This window comes from Limulus polyphemus, unplaced genomic scaffold (genome assembly GCF_000517525.1).
Source record: "Limulus polyphemus unplaced genomic scaffold, Limulus_polyphemus-2.1.2 Scaffold224, whole genome shotgun sequence".
NCBI classification, from domain to species: domain Eukaryota; kingdom Metazoa; phylum Arthropoda; class Merostomata; order Xiphosura; family Limulidae; genus Limulus; species Limulus polyphemus.
In genome coordinates this window covers 53,105-75,578 of record NW_013665834.1, presented here as the reverse complement: position 1 = coordinate 75,578, position 22,474 = coordinate 53,105, and the positions used below count along the sequence as shown (strand labels likewise).

General features: G+C 30.1%; 1 protein-coding gene across 1 annotated transcript in view; it reads right to left on the bottom strand.

The window, feature by feature from the left end:
- LOC106478558 (extracellular matrix protein FRAS1-like) overlaps positions 1 to 22,474 on the bottom strand; it is a 154,477-nt gene that overhangs the window by 109,528 nt on the left and 22,475 nt on the right. Inside the window, exons 15-28 of the mRNA XM_013939110.2 lie at positions 21,863 to 22,003; positions 16,908 to 17,051; positions 16,566 to 16,721; positions 15,675 to 15,818; positions 15,136 to 15,276; positions 14,642 to 14,782; positions 12,707 to 12,847; positions 12,121 to 12,261; positions 11,536 to 11,811; positions 10,392 to 10,598; positions 9,416 to 9,609; positions 8,393 to 8,549; positions 3,554 to 3,708; positions 1,456 to 1,557 (exon numbers count right to left, since the gene is read on the bottom strand). Of these exons, the coding sequence (XP_013794564.2) occupies positions 1,456 to 1,557; positions 3,554 to 3,708; positions 8,393 to 8,549; positions 9,416 to 9,609; positions 10,392 to 10,598; positions 11,536 to 11,811; positions 12,121 to 12,261; positions 12,707 to 12,847; positions 14,642 to 14,782; positions 15,136 to 15,276; positions 15,675 to 15,818; positions 16,566 to 16,721; positions 16,908 to 17,051; positions 21,863 to 22,003 (2,240 nt within the window). The remainder of the gene's footprint in view (positions 1 to 1,455; positions 1,558 to 3,553; positions 3,709 to 8,392; positions 8,550 to 9,415; positions 9,610 to 10,391; positions 10,599 to 11,535; positions 11,812 to 12,120; positions 12,262 to 12,706; positions 12,848 to 14,641; positions 14,783 to 15,135; positions 15,277 to 15,674; positions 15,819 to 16,565; positions 16,722 to 16,907; positions 17,052 to 21,862; positions 22,004 to 22,474) is intronic.

The window sequence follows — 22,474 nt, the reverse complement described above, 5'->3', positions numbered from 1 at the left end:
TGATAAGAATAGAGTCTATTTCATTTAATAAATGTTTTGTTTTGATATACAAGTTGTTCTGGGTTTTTCATCTAAAAAAAGCAACATTAATTTCTTGAGGACATAATATTTAGCATTTGATCTTAGAATTTAACTGCTGCTATTATTTCAAAATGTCTTTTTTCATCAATGGCAACTCTTTGCTTTTACTAATAAGACAATCTTAAATTAAGCTAACACTACAATGTTTAAAGATGGCATGTTTTGGTCTGAGACTGATAACACTATAAAATGTTTTAAGTTTCATGCCAAATAAAATACAATAATGAGGTATGTATAGATGTATTTTTTGCTGTTGTTTGCATAATTAAACTACAGTAGGTTTAACAATAACAATTCCCAAATACATATATATCTTACATACCTTAAAATACAGATGTGTTTTTCAATTAACATTTATGAAAAATAAATTGGAGTTATATATATTTTGAACTTGGCTCTCTCAATGTCATCTATTTACATCTATATTATGTTTCAAATCAAAAGCCAGTTACATCCACCCTGAGCTCAAAATTAAAAGCCACTTACATCAGTGTTAAGCTCACGTCAAAAGCCAGTTACATCCATGCTAAGCTCACAGTCAAAAGCCACTTACTTCTATGGTAAGCTTAATATCAAAAGCCACTTACATCCATCTAAGCTCAAAATCAAAAGCCACTTACATCCATGCTAAGCCAAATTAAAAGTCACTTACATCCACATTAAGCTTAAATTTAAAATCAAGCTACATCACATAGGGAAACCCATGGCTTATCATGCTAAGCCAAATTAAAAGTCACTTACATCCACATTAAGCTTAAATTTAAAATCAAGCTACATCACATAGGGAAACCCATGGCTTAAAGTTTTCAGCATTTTTATATAATTTTTATTATTAAGTTGAAAGTCAAAAGCCATTTACATGTAGGTTAAATTCAAAACTTAATTTCAGTTATATCCATTTTAGGTTTAAAGTGAATTACAATTAAAGCCTTTTAAGTTTATAATTAACTCATAATGACTCTACACAGCATTTAATATATTTCTGTTACATCTGTAATAAGATTAAAATTAACTGGCAATTTATATCTTACAATGCTCAAATATAACATGAGAGTCATTGCCATATTATGTTTAAAAATTAACTGACAGTTATAACCATTTTTCTTTTAAATGGAACTTGACAGTTACTGTTAATGTATAATAAAATTAACTTCACAGTTGTAGAGCAATATTACATTCAAAACATCGTACAAAAATTTCCTTGACAGATGCAATTCTATAGGTTCAAAATTAACTAGATAAATGAAATCATATTATGCTTAAAAATTAACTAAAAGTCCTAATGTTAGTCAAAATTAACTAACAGTTACACCTATTTTTAACTGAAAATAAACTTCACCACTGCATCAACGTAAGTTTGAAAAGTCAACTCACCATAATACCCAAATTAATCTGCTTATCATCTGGTGGTGATATAATATCAAAACGAAAAATTTGTTTTGAGATGGTGTTTGGAGGGCGAGCATCGTCTGAAACCTACACAGGCAGCAAAGAACAAAATGCACTCACAGAAGATAGATTAGAAGTGAAAACTGGACTATTTTTGTTTTACTGATATTTGGAATTTAAATTGCAGCCAGCAATCTTATACAGAAAAACATGCTGAAACATTAACATCCACAATGCTAGTTCTTTTTGTTCTATCTTACATCACAAAAAAGTTTTGAAAACATCACTATGTACCAACACAAGAGGAGTAAAAAACACACTGCTATCAAATGCACTCTTTTTAAGAACTAATTACATAAGATATGTCACAAATTATGTAAGTAACTAAATAAATAACTCTTATTCTAAAATATTGCATCAAAAAAGTTATATTAATTGATCTTGGTCAATGGAACTACATTTATCATAAAATCAAGCAGACCAGTGACACTGTAGTCAAATGCACAGCCAAGTACATCACTGACAACAGAATCAACATAAAGTCAGAGATAAGGTAAGATACATTTTAAATAAGCAAGAAGTCAAGCAAGTTAGTAAAACTTTGCCTAATAGAAGGTCAAGTACATTAGAGGCACTACAGTGAACAGGAGGTCAAGCAGGTCATAGACACTAGTTGAATACAAAGCCAGAAATGTTTCAGTTAAACACCAGAATAAAACAGTGATACTCAAAGTGTATCAAGTCAGACAAATCACTGACAAAAGATTAAATAGATCAATAGCATTTTAGTTTTTTTATCACATAAAAGTAATCATTGACATAGCAGACAATCACAATATCAAGAAAGTGACTCTTTAGTTGAATATTACATGATATATTACATCAAAAATAACAATGAAATTAAAGATAAAGAAGATCAAATGCAATATCATGTAAGTAAGTGACACTTTATTTACATAAAACAACCAGTGACACACATTATGTTTCTAGTCAAAGATAATCAGTGGTATTGCACAAAAACATATGACCGAGCAATATTACTTAAATGTTTGGTCAAAGTACCAGTGACACAACTGATATAGCAGGTCAAAAATAAGAATGACACTGAAGAAAAACAAAACCAAACATGTAAGTAACACGTTATGTTAATATACAAGGTAAAAAAAGGAATGCCACTACAAACAAACTAAACAGGTGACACTTTATGTAAATATGCAAGTTAAAAAAAGGAATGACAATGCAGACAAACAAAACCAAACATGTAATTAACACTTTATGTTAATATACAAGGTAAAAAAGGAATGCCACTACAAACAAACTAAACAGGTAAGTAGTACTTTAAGTAAACATATTAGGCAAAAAATAAGAATGGCACTGAAGACAAACCAAACATGTAAGTGACACTTTACTTATATATATCAGATCAACATAACAGGTGACACAAGTTATGTGATAGGTCAAAATTTACAATAACTTTATAGAGATAAATGAGTTTAAGCAGGTTAATTAAGTTAGTAAGTTATTATGTTGAAGCGGTCAATAACAGGTTATGTTTATCTAGTCAAATACACCAATTATACAATAGTGAAATATAAGTTCAAGCAAGTTGGTGACATTTCAAACTGTAGGTCAAAGTGACTAGTGACACAAGTTACATATCTAGTGAAATATATCAGTGACATAAAACACAAATACAAATTCTGGTTAAACATAAAGTGAAAATAACCACTGACATATGTTATTTGATAAGTAAAAAATATCACACAAACACAAAACAAATAGAACAATGAAAGTGTAGATATTTATTAGCTCATACTTAACAGTACAACAGAGTATATATCAAATCAAATGTCAGTGACACTGTGCACAAACATACTATCAAGCAAGTCAATATTATTGACAAAAAAGAGGATGCTGATACAGTGCTTAAAAACATTATCCAAGATATAAATCATCTTTATCAAATATGATCATCTACAGGATTTCTTTGCTATCATCTATTTATTATTACTATTTCAACCTCTATGGAAGTACTTTTAAAAGATGAACATGCATTAATTTACTTGATCTATGGATCTATTACCTGAAATTCAAACCCATCTACTGTAGCCTCTGTTCCAGAATTTTGGTACCAGATCACTCCATCATTGATATCTTTTTGTGTGAAATCTTTTACTTCACTATATACTTGTTGGTCATTAAAGTTTTGAGTATCTGGAGACCTTCTAACCAAAGTACCTGATGAATAAGTTATTAAAATATTGTGTTATAAGTTTCCTAAATCATAACGTAATCTTTCATACAATAAAATCCTTTATGGTAAAAAATAGAAGTTATTACATGATTGCTAAGTAACAAAATTGTTTTTTTTTCTGAAAAATTCTAATGAATCTTTTAAAAAACTGAAACTATGCAAACCCTTTAAAACAACCAGATGAAAACAACAGATTATATCTGTTTAAAATTTAAATGAAATTTACATAGTAACAGTCAGTGTGGAGAGTTGTCTGCTATTTGGTAAGTCATTTGGTACAAGCACCTGCCTCAGAGCACTAGTATTAGCTGAACATCCAGGGTTCAAGCTCTGGTCAAAGCAAATTTCTTAACATCCTGATATGTTATATTGAGCAGATTTTAATCAGTTCAGCTGTATGCATGCTTGACTCAAAAATTGGCTTGGTGTGCATGAAATAGTATTTTTGGCACTTGGTTTGAAGTGTCGTGTTGTGTATATTTGATTAGCTAACTGCTAGGCTATAACTGCACCCCTCCCCCACCAAAAAAACAAAACAAGAACAAATAAATAACAAATTGGTATACATTATACAATCATTTTAAAAAGAAAAAAAAGGTAATTTAGATTTATTTTGTATTTTTCTAACTTTTCATTGTACTTTATACTACTTATTTTGCAACGGTTAGTGTTAGAGTAGAGAAAATAACAGACAAAATAGAAAGTTTTATTGAAAAAACCTTTGATATTCATTTAGAAAGTTCTAGAGGTTATGCAAATGAAACATGAAAACTGTAAAATGAAAAAGTATCTTCATTTGTAACATGAAAATCACCTTGCATGCAGATTATTTAGAGTCAAACTGACACTATAAATTTACAGAAAAATGTTTATTAAAAATTATAATTTTTTTTGTACAACATGTTTGTAATGTTTACTAAAAGATTATCACATTACATGAAGATTACTGAAACATTGCTATGTATAGCTTCACAGAAATGGGGGGGAGGTTCGTGTAATGAACCAATGATGTACATGTAGGGTTAAATTGTCAAAAATAATGTAAATTTTAATAATAGAAGTGAAATAGTTACTACAGTTTTATTAAAATGATCAATTTTGTATACTTTAAGAAGTGAAAGGCAAACCAAAATGTGATTTGATTCTATTTTATGTAATTTTTTTTTTGTCCTTTTTTAAAGGAATTTCTGAGCACTTAATTTAAGACAACAGATTGCCTAATACTAGGAGTGTATTTTGAAACTGACTTAATACTGTATGTTGGTATGAGGAATAGCACAAAAACTATATATTTTAACAGGCTTTATATTTATCTTGCTTTACAAATAGAACTTGTGTGAGCTGTCCTGGCACATTAATCCTGTACTGGACCTGGATAACATTATAAATATTGTTGTAGTGTAGTCACTGTACACTGAAAAACAATTAGTTTACAAGCTTAGTTACGATATTTACCTTCTAAGTTATTGGTGATACATACTGATCTGTTTGTGATAGAATTCACTAACATTTTTCATTTCTAACAGATAACTAGAATTAATTATCCTAAACAGCCTCAGGCTCATAACAGTTGACATATGTTTTCATTTAATTTTGTTTTATTGCTCTAGCTATGAATCGTGTCTGCATAACCTGCACAAAACCTGCATAACAAGCTAGAAATCACCGAACAAATGCATTGCTCAACTTATGGTACTGAATTATGCAATGCACAAGCTTTTTGCATTAATACTTACTTACTTACTTACTTACATTAGTATGTACTTACATGTGGGTATTACTTTTTTGCGATCAAAGTGTAAATAAATTTTTGGTAGAGTTCTTGTTAGTATTTTACTGAATTTTCATTTATTTCAAATATTCAATTTAGAAAACAAAATAATAACATACACAAAGAATACAACATACTATAACTATTATAATTTAACTGGATTTTTAATTAAGCTATAAGTAAGTTAAAATAATTGCCAGGTAAGATTGATCTGAACTCAGCGATAGCAACTTTAAATTTGTAGGTCAAATAATTAGAAAGTTATCATCAAAACAAGATATCTTCAAGCATAAATCATTAACTTAAAATGTTTTCTTTCTAATGGTTATTTCCCCAAAAGGGGCCAATGGCTGCCTGGAAAGTCACCTGTTTTAACCACTCAAACTACAATACAGTAGAGTGTTGTCTGTCAATCAGTCAATAGACACTAAAATGACACCACATAAGGGACACTTAACATTGCAACTTGTACTGTAACACCATCAGTAAAACATACGCACCATGAATCACAAGAAGAATTATGCACTCTGTAGGCTACAACACAGCATGACATACAAACTTCAAAAGTAAGAAATAAAAATATTTGTTACTCTTCATTTTGGTTTTATTTGCTTTCAGAACAGAACACTTTTAGAGACCCTGCAGAAGTACATCTAGTAAATAATGTAATAGCAAAGGTCTAAGAAGACTACTGACATTATTTTGAAGACATTATATGATAAGAGAGCATATCAAATGGATTTGACTTTCTAGTTTACATCTCAATAAAAGAAGAAGACTGGATGCTATAAAATTTGATTATTTCATAGAAATACCAATATTATAAGTTTGCAAGTTGTATTAAAACTCAAAAGCTTAAATAGAGGTGGAAATAATATTTACAATGGACAATTCAAAGCAAAAAAGTGTCAAATAATAAACAGAAGAGAAGATTAAGAATTAATCTAAATATTTCCCTTTGAAACTAAGAAATTAAAACTTATATAATATAGAAATGTGGATAATAAACTATATTTTGATGCCAGGTTTATTGACAAACACTAATAATAAAGTTGTTTAATTTGTCAGGTTTTTATAGGATCGAGATTCTTTACAGTAGGTGTCTGTGACTTGTTGGTGATAAATTTCAACAATAAACAAACAGAACACAATCTACTTGCTTTAAAATAATATATCCCGAACAAGTCAATTGTATGTACAAAATTTTGTTACACTATTGGCTATCACAGTTGTAACCAAAGCTTTAAGTAATTGTCTTTTTTTTTTTTTTATCAAAGTCCACATTGGCAGGTTCAATTACTTTAGAACACCCTTTGACAAGACCAATTATTCCCCTCCACTCTGTTATTACAATACAAGGCTTTGGTACTCACTCTAAAATCACCACTATAACTGTTAGTTACCACAGTTGTATCCAGAGCTTTAAACAATTCTCTTTTATGTCAAAAGTCCACACAGGCTGGTTCAGGTACTTTAGAACTCAACTAACAAGATAAATTATTCTTCATTACTCTGTTATTACAATACAATCTGCAATTACTACTCTTTAAAAGTTGCCACTATACAAAACTCACAATCATCTAGTTTATATCTATCTCTATGTTTCACTAACCCTTTCTAACTTTCACTTTCACTAACTTACTTACTTGCACTAACTTGGTCACCTATCTATATATATATATATTGCCCGATTGAGGCCTAGAACTTTCTACAAAATATGAAACATTATGATATAACAATACTCACTTAAAGTAACAAGAAAAATTCTGAAGTTTCGAGTAACATGACGTGAATTCACAACAACTGAACTAACAAATGATTCGTAAACAGTTTTGTAAGCAAATTTGCCAAGACTATCGTTTCTAAAAATAACTTACTTTAACATTTGCATTATATAAACTAAATAATACTCTTGTATTAAACTTCAAATGAACAGTCATGTATATAACATAATTAAATTTCGAATATAGCTATTTAAAAGGGTTATGATATGCACACTTTGACCGAGTTGTGTACATGGGCATATCAGTGTGAGGTATTCAGCACCAATGACCTGACTGGCAAGAAAGGTCAATTTAAACCAGAACTAATTCAGATTAGACTTTAGGGACACAATAAATTAGATGATATCTTGACCTTGGCTTCCAGAAACTGTTTTTATTTAATACTGAAGTGCATGATGATACTGGAAAGACTAGAAATGTGACAACATGGGGGGATGACAAACACACACTAACAGCACTATATTGCCTAAATTACTAGCAGATACCAGCAAAAAACTGTTTCATTTGTAGTCAACTGTCAGAAAGACCTCAGAATAACTAACAAACAACGATTTATATAGTTTTCCTCATGACATATGGAAATCACATGTTTACCCTATTGAACATATCAATACAAAATAATAAATAACAATGTAATTCAAGATCATTTACTGTGACAAGGCAATCAATTCAACACTGAAGGCCCAGAAGGATTATTCTTAAGTTAACGTACGTGTTAAATATGTTTCTAAACATAAACCACTGTATGTAACTAATATGATGAAGAAAATATATAGTTATGATAATATTGACGTGAAATATTTAGTGAATATGTTTGTTTTGAGACACCAGCATCCCAAATTTAATTAATAAAATGCTGAAGTAGTATATCACAATAGTTTATGAGATTGCCACTTGATGAATTAATTTATCTATTCATCAATTTCCTCAGTCCAATTAACCTAACAGTCTTTGTCATGAAAGTCACTTTGCACCTGAAGTCAACTATGGCTAAAACACAGTGACTTTAAATTGTTTTAACAATAATATAAGCAATAAAACTCATTCCATATTTCTTATCATACTTACAAAATTTAATTATATTATTATTTTAAAGCTAAATATTTGAAATACCTTCTCTCACACTTTTCCCTTTAGTCACCGTGAATAGTATATTTTCATCACCAGTATCAGGGTCAGTAGTTTGAAGGTTAGCAGAAGTCAACTGTACAGAACTGCCTCTTTTTACCTTAACAGCCTCATTAGTCACTAGAACTGGTCCTTTATTTCCCTAGAAATATCATTATTCAAAAATCTTACAGATCTTGTAAAATAATCCTCAAATAAAAAAAACTGAATTAAACTTAAAACCCTTTAAATTAATAAATTTCATTTTCCCTGATACTTCACGAGAAAGAAGAATTCCCTCACATCTAAGGAAACCAAGCAAAGCTAAACAATTTTCACCCATCTCATCTACTCTTATAGCATCATGCTAGAAAACATACAAAGTTATGAACCATTTCAGATATACCAAATTGTGATTAATAACCTAAAAATATAGCACTTTATTCAACTTTTAAGATAGCAGGAATCACTAACAGCTGGGACATTATTTTATTTTATGCTAGTTTATACTTTTTTAGTCATTTATTAGATCTATACTGGTTTTACTGATTGTAAAAGCCAGAGGTTTCTTTTAGGTCCCTTTTTTTTTGAAGAAACTAATACTGTAGTTTCCAAGTATTAAATATGCTCATACATGCAAATTTTGGTGTTTTAAATTTGTTCTTTTTCAGCCAAGTTTCGGAATTGTTCCTTTTAACATTCTATAGTCTATGTATGTATCATCAGGAAAGAGTGAATTTCAATTTACCTAGAATTGTAAGTAATTTTGATACTAATCTACATAGAAAATGTACAAAAAATTTTGTGCTCTATTAAAAATAACAAATACAAAGATATGGCTAAAATTATATATAGCAAGAGTACAATTGTTGCAATCCAATGTAAAAGATTTGGTTGTTAACCAGCCAAAGCCAAAAAGATGAATAAACATTTAAGAAATTAACATAAATCCAATGGTTTTTGTTAAAATTATGCTAAATTATTTTTAAATTACTTAACCTCAAATTACAAATTTCCAAAGCAACCTACTGCTGGTAAGATTTGAATATTTAAAGTTGACAATTTGACATTGTAGCCATCAGAAATCTGAAGAATCATCAAGTCATACTGAGTCATTGAGCCATCGTGAATATAATGGAGTGATCCTCGTTTCAGAGCAGACCAAGAAAATGAAAACACTTCAGAGAGTTTTGGAAGATCAACTAACTTTCCATGCTTTGGACCTGTGAGAGTTGCAAGACAGAGTAAATGGTCATAAACATAAAATTATATTACAGCTAAATACACACTAACTTTGTGTACAAAAGAATTTCTAATTTTCTTATTGTTTCAGAATTTCAGAAAAACTATAATATATATATATGATAATGTTATTAACCTCAACATAACATTAAAGAAATGCTGATCATTTTTAGATTAATTCATGTAAATTACACACTACTAAACAAGCAATGATTATATCTTAATGCTGCACATGGAATTATATAATAATGAATAAATATTCACAATTTCTTTGCTCTAATACACATGAATTATACAGAATTAAAATCATTAATTTATTTCTTAATTTTACACAAGAAGAACAGAATATTGAAAAATGTTTATCATTTCTTAACTCTACACAAAAATTATAAAGGGTTAAGCAACTAGTACTATACAAAAGAATTATATAGTATTATTTATTGATTATTTCTGAGATCTATACATGGATTTTACAGAACTGAAAAAATAATTTCTCAGATTTATCAAAAATTTAAAAATGTTACAAAAAAATTAATTTTTTAGCTATGTCAAGTTCATTTCATTCAGTACAAAAAGTTTAGTATTTTAATAACCAAAACTACATCTTATACATTATGTTAACATTAACTTATGAATAACAAAGTGTAATAAAATTAACTGGTTTAACAAATGTGGATGACTGAACAATTAAAGACAGTAAATTTAAAAAAACATATGAAACCACAGTTTTAGCATAAAAATTTGTGTTCCTGGTTTACACTACCTTCCAGGACATAAAAAACAAGGTTTTCCAAATTATCTTGGTCTGAAACCTGCAAAATGTTTGTAGTAACACTTTCATTGCCATGATGTTCCACCAGCAAAGGACGCAACTGATTAACTTCTGGTGGGTAACGAGACACAACTTGTACAGGAATGACATTTACTGAGCTGTCTAGTTGGCGATCACTTACTTTCAGCTGAAATTTGCCTAAAAATCAGGACAACTGAAGAATTTATAAATCTTTTCAGAGTAGCACAATTAAACAAATACTGATTTTTAAACAATTTTTCTTTACCCTGGAACGATTAAGGTTCTGTAAGGAAAATATCATGCTGCACAAGATAAAAAATATGATATTAACAAAAACACTAAACATTTTTTTTTCAAAGAAGCATTCCAAAAGATCAAAATATGAATCATAAAACATAGGAAAAATAATGTATTATTAAAGAAAAAATCTAACATCTTTAGTTTTAAAATTAGAAAAATAAAAACATAATATTGTTTGAGTTTTTATCTATACTACTGAAAAAAGTATAAAATAAATTGTATAAAATTAAACACAGGTTTGAAAACCTCAATAAAAGTGTATTTAAAGACCTTTTCACACTTTTACTTTGTAAATAGTTCATATTTATTATGATGCTGTAGTATTACTCATAACTTCAAAATGTGCTTGAACTTAACCCATTGACTGCTGATTTGCACTATAGGGTACAGTCCACCTCCAGCAGTTAAAATGTGAGTGTGCCGTATAGGGTGTATGACTTGAAAACATTTCATGCACATTTAGAGCAGCCGCAGTCAATGGGTTAATCCATCAACACTACTTATACATTTTCAAAAATTCATGTTTAGAGCAGCTGCATTCAATGGGTTAATACATCAACACTACTTATACACTTTCAAAAATTCTCATTACTGTTTACGTATGCTAAACATGCTAAGGTAAAAGCACTGACGTTATAATATGAAAATATAATACAGATTAAGGATTAGTGATTCATAACTGATATTACATGATAAACAAATCATTAACATCTTGTCTTATCACCAGTTTCAATGATTGAAAAGTTTTATAACTGACATTTTCACAAACATAGCAAATATTATAAGTAATCTTTATGAAAAAATTCTTCAGTACCTGCCCAAGGAGCATTCTGCTTGTGTCTAAATTTGATCAGCCCACTAGCTACCTCGTCAAATGGCAAAACATCTCCAACATTAATCAGCTCCATTTCAGTTACAGTATGCCGTAATAAGTCACCATTATTTGGTGTTGTCACAACAACAAAGGCTAAATCTTTTTGATGAGTGTCAGGGTCACTAGCAGTGATGAAAGAAGTGTCAATAGGGGTGGGTGCTCGGAAGTCCACTAACAGAGAACCATTCAGAACCAGCTGAGGTGCGACTTGGTTGCCTGAATAAATCAGTTATGCATCTTATTCACTGAAATGTAATAATCTAAAAAGTATCCAATGGGAACAATAATAAATAACTTTTTCTTGATTCTTGTAAAGCTTTGGTCAATTTATATACATTTAAGACAACTAAACAAGATGTAGTACTTTGATTATTTTCTAGTGGTAAAAATGTATTCAGATTTTTTATTTTGAGTCTTCTTACTCCATACCAAATGGACTGTTTATATAACCTACACAATTTAAATCATCTAACTAAGCACAGAAAATTATTTTATAATACAGATCTCAGACTTTACTAAACTTACGTTCACAGACTCGGTTAACATGGTCCTCAAAATAACCAGAACCACATTCATTCACACAGCTGTTCTCTAGCATAAAGTATCCAGCAGCACAATGATCACAAGACAAGGGATTAGGGCAGTCAGTACAACCAGTCGAACATGCTGTCAGAAGAAGTAAAAACATATCAAGTAAAACATTAACAGACCTTGGTAAAACAAACTTCATACAAAACAGAAACACACAGTAAACCTAAACTGAAAGACAAGCTTAAAGTACTCAAATGCTGCAGAAATTTCTTTAAAAACTTAGGTAGAAAATATAGCTCCCTCTCACTATCTATTTCTGCAGATATAACCTTCATATTATGTATAGCTTCTTTTAAGTGTCATTCTTGGCAGATTTAACTTCCATATTGTGTATAGCTTATTCTAAATATTTATCTTAGCAAATACAACCTATACATTGTGTAAAGCTTTTTCAAATATTCATCTTGGCAGACCTAAATATCTATTTTGACATATACAACTTCCTCATTAATTTTGTATAGTTTCATCTAAACACCTATCTTAACAGGAGAGTCATCTATAACTTGCTATAAAAATCTACCTCGGCAGGTATGACTTCCATACTGTGGATAATATCCTGGTCCACAAGAAGCTACACATTCAGAATCCAATAGCAGGAGAGGGGGACGACAAGATGTACATAATGTTCTATCACTACAGGTTAGGCAGTCGCTGGAACACACTAAAATATTGCAGTTATGTAATTGTGAAAATAGCCTGATTCAAATTAAGTTATGAAAGAGTGAGCAAGTCCCATAAATAATACTCAATCTACTATTTAAGAATTTTACATTTAATGTTTTGCTAAAACTTAAACAACTTCAAATAAATTGATCTGGGAAAACTGTAGAATCTAAAATAATGACAAATTATCTAGAAACCTAACAAGTTGAAATGGTAAAATTTAACAAAAAAATTAATATGAACATAAGAAAGTATATCTAAGCTGCACTAACTTGTTTACAACATATTTAAAATTGAAATAAACTTTACTAATATATTTGATATCTTTATGAATTTTTCTACTTGTTATGTGATATGTGTCAAAGCAACTAGAGAGATTAAATACATACACATATATATTCCTAATGCCTAGTGTAACAACAATTTCTAATGATGTCAAGCCTACAGCCTATCAAATATTTCCACAATACAGTACAGCATACAACATATACTTCATCTCACTAGAATAAATGCACTTAAAACATAAATTCCAAGTATTTCATGACAATTTCTTTCTTCCAATAAAACATTTTCTCACATACAAAGTACTTTCATACATGTAGCATTTCAGCTAAGTCCATAAACAATAACTTACTAAAAGTAACTAGCTTTACACTACTTTCTGAAAAGAAGCTCCCACAGAAAACTAATATTTCAATAAAATGTTCTTACCTGGTTGACTCACTTTGCTCTATACTATCATTGTGGCATGTCAAAAGAACACAATTTTTTTTATGTTTCCAACAGACATACTTGTAATACCTAACACTAAAAATTACCTATTTGCTGCTCATACAATTTATGCCATTCAATTTGGATTTATTTCTTCTTACTGAGATAACCTAACTATTCAGTCATTTCCATTGGTGGAATTAGAAAATTATGTGTAAATATAATATCTCAAATATTTTTCATATAACCCAGGCTTTTAGCTATTCTTTTTTATTTTTATCTCATAATCTAAGCTTTAAATTGAACTTGTTAACTTTTAGTTAACCTGGTTGGTTGCTGAACTTAATGTTAATTATACTTAATATTTTTCTCCTAACCCTGCTCTAACTATATTATCTTCTCAGAGTCCAGGTTTTTAACAGTACTTAATATTTTTACTTTACCCTAGTTTATGGCTGTACTTCCTTTTTTTTTTTTTCATAATTCAGGTAACTATATTAAAATATTTTTCTTAAACATTGTTTCTAGTATACTTAATATTTATTCTCCTTTAACCTTACCTAATACATGTAGTTCCCTTTATCTATACTTTAACCCCAGATTTCTTAACAATATATATGATCAAAAATAATGATGATACATCTTTTATCCACAACACGATACATACTATTTACAAAGCATGTAGGGTAACAGTTAATTCGAACTCGACAGCTTTTGGAAGGAAGATCTTCAATCTTTTACTTTACCCTTGATGAAGGAAAGTCCTTCTTCAAAATGTAAACGAGATAAATGTATCCAGTTTCTTAAATTTAATATGTATTATTTGATGATATTTTCTATAAAAACAGCTCTATTATCATTAAACGAAATTAAAGTACTTGACCAACAATTAGTTTTTGTTTTTTGGTTATTTTTGCCAAATTATTTTCTAAAACTTAAACACAATTAACCATTTGATAACCTTAACATGTACATTAACTTTTGCTCAGTCCCTTTCACAAGAGTCTACTACTTAGCAATCAAATGATGAACCAAAAACAATATACAGGGATAACTTAACCAGAAACAACATATAACCTACCTTTACACAAGTAGCCATCTTGATAGTAGCCTTCACTACAGTGACTACGACACTCACCATCCTGCAACAATAACTCACCCATACATGATAAACAGTCATATGGAAAAGGACCACTACAAGTGTTACAGTTCCAGGAACACTCTAAGAAACATATGATTACCCATAAAAAGATGGATGAGGTTTAATCAAATACGAGAACAATAATATTATTTTCAACACACTTTCCTAATTTATTCTAATTACATTTATTTTCAAGACAAGATACCAATTCCAAATTTATAGCTTTTTCTTTAGTATTGTTTACAAAATTATATTCTGAAAATTTTATCATATAACAAAATTTGTAAAAAAATGAACCAGTAACTTAAATGAGAAAATTAACTCCTTGCCCTGCAATATTTAAAAGTAACTTTTTATTTATTATTGTTGCTTTTAAACTTGTTTCATAATTGTTTTTAGAAATAATTTTTGTACAAATATTCAAAATATTTCACCTCTACATTCTCCTGAAATGTGATCAATATAATACTGAGCATAACAGGATCCCACACATTCTCCAAACTGAAGTACCAGCTTATCTCGACACTGTTCACATCGACCCTCTATACTGCATCTTAGACAGTTATAGTCACAGGCTAGAGGCAAATCAATCAGTTTCTTTTAGCAAGGATAAAAAAAAAAACTTAATAAAATTTTTTTAAAACCAAAAACATAATTTACCAATTGTTTAAAATTCCTTCGATCTCTATAGGAAATGCTTTAATATACTTTATCTTAATAAACACTGATGATCAAAACATCATTATATAGACGTTTTAATAGATTAAGTAGTTAAAACTATTACAAAATATCATTTTAAATTTCTCAATCCTTTTAACAAATTTTTAAGACTTCTTTCATTAAAATTTTAGACTGAAATACTCCATTAAGAAACCTAACTTGGTGGTAAATAAAGCAATGTTTGCAAAGTATGATAATGTTGATAAATTTAAAACATACAGGTTCTAGTAAAGTTTCCATTTCTATACCTTACCATGACATGTCCCTCCAACATCATAATAGCCTTCCAAGCACCTGTTCAAGCATATTCCATTATGAGAAAGCACAGCTGATGGTGGACATGAGGTACAACCATCAACTCCGCGTATGTCACACGTCAGACATGAAGGATGACACTCTGTAAAAAAAAAACCATTATTACTCTTTTTTTCATAATTTCATTATCCAGACACAAGTATATCTGTTTGGGTTGTAAGTGGTTTAAATTTCATCTACATACAAAAAAATAATTATTTTAAACTTCGTATAAAAAGATAAATCTACATACCAAATGTTATATATATAGATACGTGTGTGTGTGTGTTCAAATTTTGAATATTAAACTTTTAAACAGTAAATAAAGCCAGCTTTCAACACTATTTTACTGATTAAAACACAAATACCTCCAAAAGAACATTTAAAACTGACTGTGATAAACAACAAAAGATTCTCACATTTTAAAAGTTAGTATAAATCAAAAATAAAATGTGAAAAACTGATTTTACTCGTTATAATGCAATGAACTCCTGAGGAAAGAATATTTTTCAAGGTTATAGCCAGAGATTAAGATGTAAATGAGTTAAAAGTAAAAGAAAGTATATTAGCAAATAAACATAAACCAGAATGGAATGAGACTAGTAATCAATGAATTATTTTCATTGTTACACATCTAAGCTAAACTTTCTAAACGGACAGTAATAATAAACTGAAAAGGTGAAGGTTGTAAAGAATTGTTGAAATTCACTTTGATATTTCACGCAAAGATTAACAAAAAACAACACCCTTGAGTATTAATGTATAAAAATCAACAGCAGTAATTTTTATTTAATATTATTAATTGTGTATTATGTGACACTTTTACACTTTAATAGTTGACATTACTTACTTTCACAAAGCATATGCTCATTCAGAAAGAAACTCTTGTCACATTTTGACACACACCTTCCTCCCTGAGGAAATTTTTCTTCATCTTTACAGGCTATGCATTCAGGAGATGATGCACCAAGTTTTAAAACACATGTAATGCAGTCACGGTGACAATCTAAACAGGTAAAATAATGAGTATCGTTTAAATAAATTCATGGTATCTTTATGATTAAGTACACTCTGTAAAGGTTTCTATAACATAAAATTTCTAAAAGTACTAGTGACTATAATATATCAACTACAAAATAAAACATTTAATGAATGTTCTTAGAGTTTTAAAGAAAGTATGTTTTGCACTAACCTTTACATATCCCATCAGTGTCCAAGTATGTTCCATCAAGACAGCTTATCTGACACCTTCCATACACTGATTTAACATCACCATGACAACTAGTACATTCATCTGCTCCCCAACCATAACAAGTGGCACAATTTGGATGACATGCTGAGAAAACATTCAAAAGATTAAGCTTGAATAATTGATATGCATTGAAGTGAGAATGATCACATCAGTGATTGAAACATCATACTTGTATAAAAACACTTTTCCTAACTATAAAAACTGTAACTTGTAAAAGTACAACCTATACAAAACTATTGACTTCAATAAAATACACTTGGTTCCACATATATATATACTGTTTTCTTTCTAATCTTCATTGATATAGAACTAATGACTTCACTGAACATGTTGTCTCATACATACAATATTTTCTGCATTTAATTAATATAGAACTTATAGGCTTCACCTAAACATTGCTAGTACATACAACATTCTTTCTTCCCCCAATTCATATAAAGCAAAAAAAAAAATCATTAAAGCTATGCTACCTTACATTAACAATGCTCCCTTCATGAGACTTCATCAATATCAAATTAATAACTTAACTTCACTGAAACATACACAAATGGTTCACACAGGTTAATGGAAAAAAATTCTAAGACCAAACTGTCATTTTTGAGGATCTAATTTATTGATTTTAACAGAATGTGAACTCCACCAAAATTAAATAACTAATATTTTAATATGTTTTATAAAACATGAAGTAACAGCTGTAGAAAATATTCTAATAATAACAGTAATACCTGAGTTATCGAAACAATTTACTCAAGCAAAGAAAGAATATGAAAAAAGCCATTAAAAGAAATTCCAACTGACTGTGCATTACTGAACAAAATACTAATGAATTTCTATTCAATCAATTACAGTCCCGTAGTTTACTTCAATTTTTACCAACTTCAGTTTAATAACAAGTGATAATCTTCTGCATCTTTCACTCAAGTACTGTGCTTTGGCCAAAGCTAAAAACTTCTCCAGCATGTAAGAAAAACCAAATAATACTTATTGAACATACTATTTCAACTTGCCAATAGGACAAGTGAACTTGTACCTGATTGGATACTGAGCATATATCATAACATCACCATGCCAACAAAGAAAAGATTCCCACTCATATTGTTACTGAGATAACTCTCATAGTGTTGTATGCATTAATAATGTTGTATATTTCATGATCTTGCCATACAATTGCATTATATTATTTTTAGACTTTTCTTAGTTTAATGCTGCAATTCCACCTAACAAAGAACTTTTCAAAGAATTGGAAATATTCTCAGTCAATAAGACCTTTATATTTCAATGTGGTGTTCAGCCCATAAGTGTTCTTGTATGATAACACATACTTGTGTTTGAATGATATTGAAAACAATAATTATTCTGAATAATTTTATTCATTTTAGATCTGAAACAAAAAACTAATAACAACACAAAATGAGAAAAAATAATCGTAATAACATATATCGCAATACTTTACTTACAGTACTGACTTTCCCAAAATATTTTGTAATGGGGTTTAAAATGTCCTAAGAGCATCCTGGTTTAGATCAATCACTGTATAAATAATGAATGACCTAATCAGGTATAAAGTGACAAACTGTCTTTAATGGTATAAGAATATTTCATGCACGGTGGTTAGGTTTAAAATACTCATTTCATTGTATTGTTACCTTTTGGATTTATACTTCTTTCTCTCTGTTTTATTCATGAATTTTGGACAGTAACTTATGTAAAACTTAGAATATAAATATTGTTAAATATTTCTCTGAAGTGTTTATGCTCAAGATGTAATTAGGATAACTGTGAAACATCCATATACATTCTTTATCCTATCAACAACTTTATGATTTTAGATTTACAACAAATGAGACTTGGGTTTTAATTTCTGCTAACAACATTATTCCAGCAATAGTCACATGAAACCAGTTCACTTGAAGACAGAGTCATATAGTTCAAAGCCTTACTGACCACGTACATTTTCTAGAAACTGCTTTTTTGAAACTGGGATAAATACAATGGTGCAACTTGTCATCAATAAAAATGTGAGATGTGGAAGTGATGGGGGTTAAGGATTTTATAGACTTTTCCAGGACCTCCTGATGAAAAACCACTGATTTTACAAGATTTCCAGGACTGAAAATTAATATTTTATTACACTGAAAATGTATTTCCAATAGGTACTTACTTCCACTATCTTTATCCTGCTTTTCCCTCTAAGCATTGCTAAAAACATTTTCGCTAACAGTGCACCTGTCTTTAATACCCCTTCATTTTGCACCATTTCAAAATATGTGTTGATCGTGTGACTAGCCGACACCAATCATACAGTGCTATCAATACTAGTGCAGCTAGCTCCCTCTACTATTTTAACACAGTCTTTACTCTCGAGAACTGGCAGGTACAAAATAGAAATACTGGCATATCAGTGGAGAGGAAGAGTAGGAAGTGGGTTAGTAGAGGTAAGTACCTATCAGAAATACATTTTCAGTGTAAGAAAATGTTAACTTCCAAAATTGTACTACCTCTTCTCACCCAAAGATAGAATCACACATTGCAAAGGTGGAGGGGCAAGTGTGAGTGACTGACTGAGCATGGGAAGAGGCAAGCAGTAGCCAGTCATCCATGTAATGATGAGTCCAAAGACCCAGCAAGTGAAGATGACATGCAACAGAGTATTAATCAACAAAACACATACGGAGCTGATGAAAGACCAAACGGCAGTGCCCAGAACTGCAAGACAAAACCATTGTGGATGAACAGAAGAAAATGACATAACACTGGGTCAATTGGAATATGAGGCATCTGTCACATTGTGCCCAGAACTGCAAGACAAAACCGTCATGGATGAACAGAAGAAAATGACATAACACTGGGTCAATTGGAATATGAGGCATCTGTCACATTGAACTTGGTCAACCAAAGTCCCAGGGAAAAAAACCACTGAAATGAGAAGTAGGACTCCATGGTGAAGTGAGGTGTCTTCAGATAGATATACAGCCAGGACAGATCTATGATGGGTTTCCAATCTTCAATGTTTTTAGAGACACTAAATAGATGGGAGTAAAATCCCAGTTGAATGGGCACCACTCAATCGATAGCTCCTTTGTGTAAGAAGTCTCAAACAGACTCAGCAAGAGGACTGAATAAGGTATGATCCCAAGGAGGAGGAGGGAAGGAGATCTGGGAAGTGGATAGAGGGGAAGCAGAACTGAAGGCAGAAACCTTTAGATAAAACACGTAGAACCTACAGAACTGTTGGGAAGTGTAGTTAAAAAAATAATAAGCTAAACAAAATTAGAGAAAGTACCTAATACTAACAAACTAAAAAACTTAGAAATTTATAGAATCTACGAAGTACATAAAAATAACAAACCTGCAAAACTATGAAATTATACCTAAAACAATAAGCATCACCTAAAGTAAAAAACGACTAAAGGAGCTTAGAACATAAAAGACCCTTAAATATTGAACATACAAGTCCACCTAAAGAACCTATAAGACCAAGTAAACGAAAGTAAAACCTACCCTGAAAAACACAAGAATAAAGTCACTCAGTTAACAATAACAAATTTTGACTCAAGTCTAATCCGCAATTAGATGTAACTAGTAGTAAAGAAAAAGGAACTTACAAATTAAATTACATAAACTATGTAAAGAAGTAAAAATAACGAACCAACACACCCACATAATTAGCCGAAGATACAATTACTCAAACAGTAACAATCATGCAAAACTAGTACATTTACCGAAAATTAAACAAAAACGAAATAATAATCAAACTCTAAATGCAAATTTAAACTAAACTAACTGAGATTGTAAAAGAACTATAAAAATAGAAATTACCAAATACTGAGCAGGAAAGACATGAAAGACCTAAATTATCTAGTGCGGAAATTAGGTCCATCCACACAAGAACACATAAACTTGTTAAACATGGGTATAACTACTGGGAGTAAGAAATACACACTGAAAAATTTATCACAGATCTCCTGGGAAGAAGAACAATACCTAACCCAGCAGATTACATGGAGGTACAGTAACAGTTGGAAAGTGCTATAGAAAAAAATTTACTCACAGTAGTTATATCCTTCTTCACAAAAAATCATAACATGAAAGGAAGAAATCATCAGCTGACTATAAGACAAGAACTTCCCGTTAACTAAAGCCTGTACTTCCCCAGCGACATCATTAACCCTGAGACCTGGGGACTCATGTCAGAACCATTGTCTACTAATGCAGGAATTTCATCATCCATCATATTAAATCTTGAATCCATATGAACAAATTAAAATTTGGAAAACAAAAACATTTCTGAAACAAACGAGTAGAAACAATGGAAATCAAACACTAGAAGTCAAAACTTCAAATTCAAACTGATATAAATTGATCAAAATTTTGTAGTCATGCACATGGAAAATGAGGTAAAACACATGTCTATACACTAGAATGCCAATCGAGAAGGTGAGGGAGCTAACTGCACTAGTATAGATTGTGTAGTATGATTGGTGGAGGTTAGTCACATGATCAGCATATGTTCTGAAATGGCACAGATAGACTGGTGTTCTGTTAGCGAAATTTATTTAGCAATGCTTAGAGGGCAAACCAAGATTGAGATAGCTTTGAGTGAGCGGAAGTAGTACCGTTTCGGAAAATATGTTTTCAAAATTTCATGACTTTTCAGTATTTTTATGACCTATGCAAACAATCTGCATAGCACATAAGCTAGCAAATTAAATTTGTTAAAGAGTAATAAGTAACAGATAATTACATAAATAGTATATTCAATTCTAAAGAAGAAATAAAGCATAAATATGAACAACAGATATAATTATCCTAGACTAATTATTAAAAACTGGTGATATCAATAAGGAACATATTGTTTGTGTTCTAAATCAACTTGTTCACACATCATACTCTACCTCGACATATGCCTGCATCATGATAAAAACCTGTCCCACAGTCTTCTACACACAGACCATTTTTTAGCATTTTTGGAGATTTGCAAGTCGAGCATTCATCTAGGTTTGATCCAAGGCAAGTTTGACAGCTCTCATGGCATGCTGATATTAAGATAAACACACATAAAAGCTCAAAAATTTCTTCTAATTACAATTAAATAATATTGTCTTTAAAATTAGAATATCATACTTGTAATTCAATAAAAAAAGATAATTTCAATTAAGTCAATAGTACTTGATAATAAATTTTAACTTGCTTTTCTATATTAATTATTACAAATATAACCAATTAGATAAAAGATACTTTTAGAAACAAATAAAATGATAAAAACCCTATAACCCAAGTGCTTTCGAAAGGTGGACCTTTCTTCTTCAGGAGCAAACTGGGAATGGTGGTGTAAATCAAATGAGTAACATATAAAAGGAGTTGAGTGACATCATGAACATCATGTACTGTTGTGTCTCATTTTCGGGAAATTTGTAGCCAGCAACGAGAGCATTATGTAAAAAGGTGTTAGGGATATCTTGCTTTAGAATTTGCTAAAAATATATATATATATATATATATATATA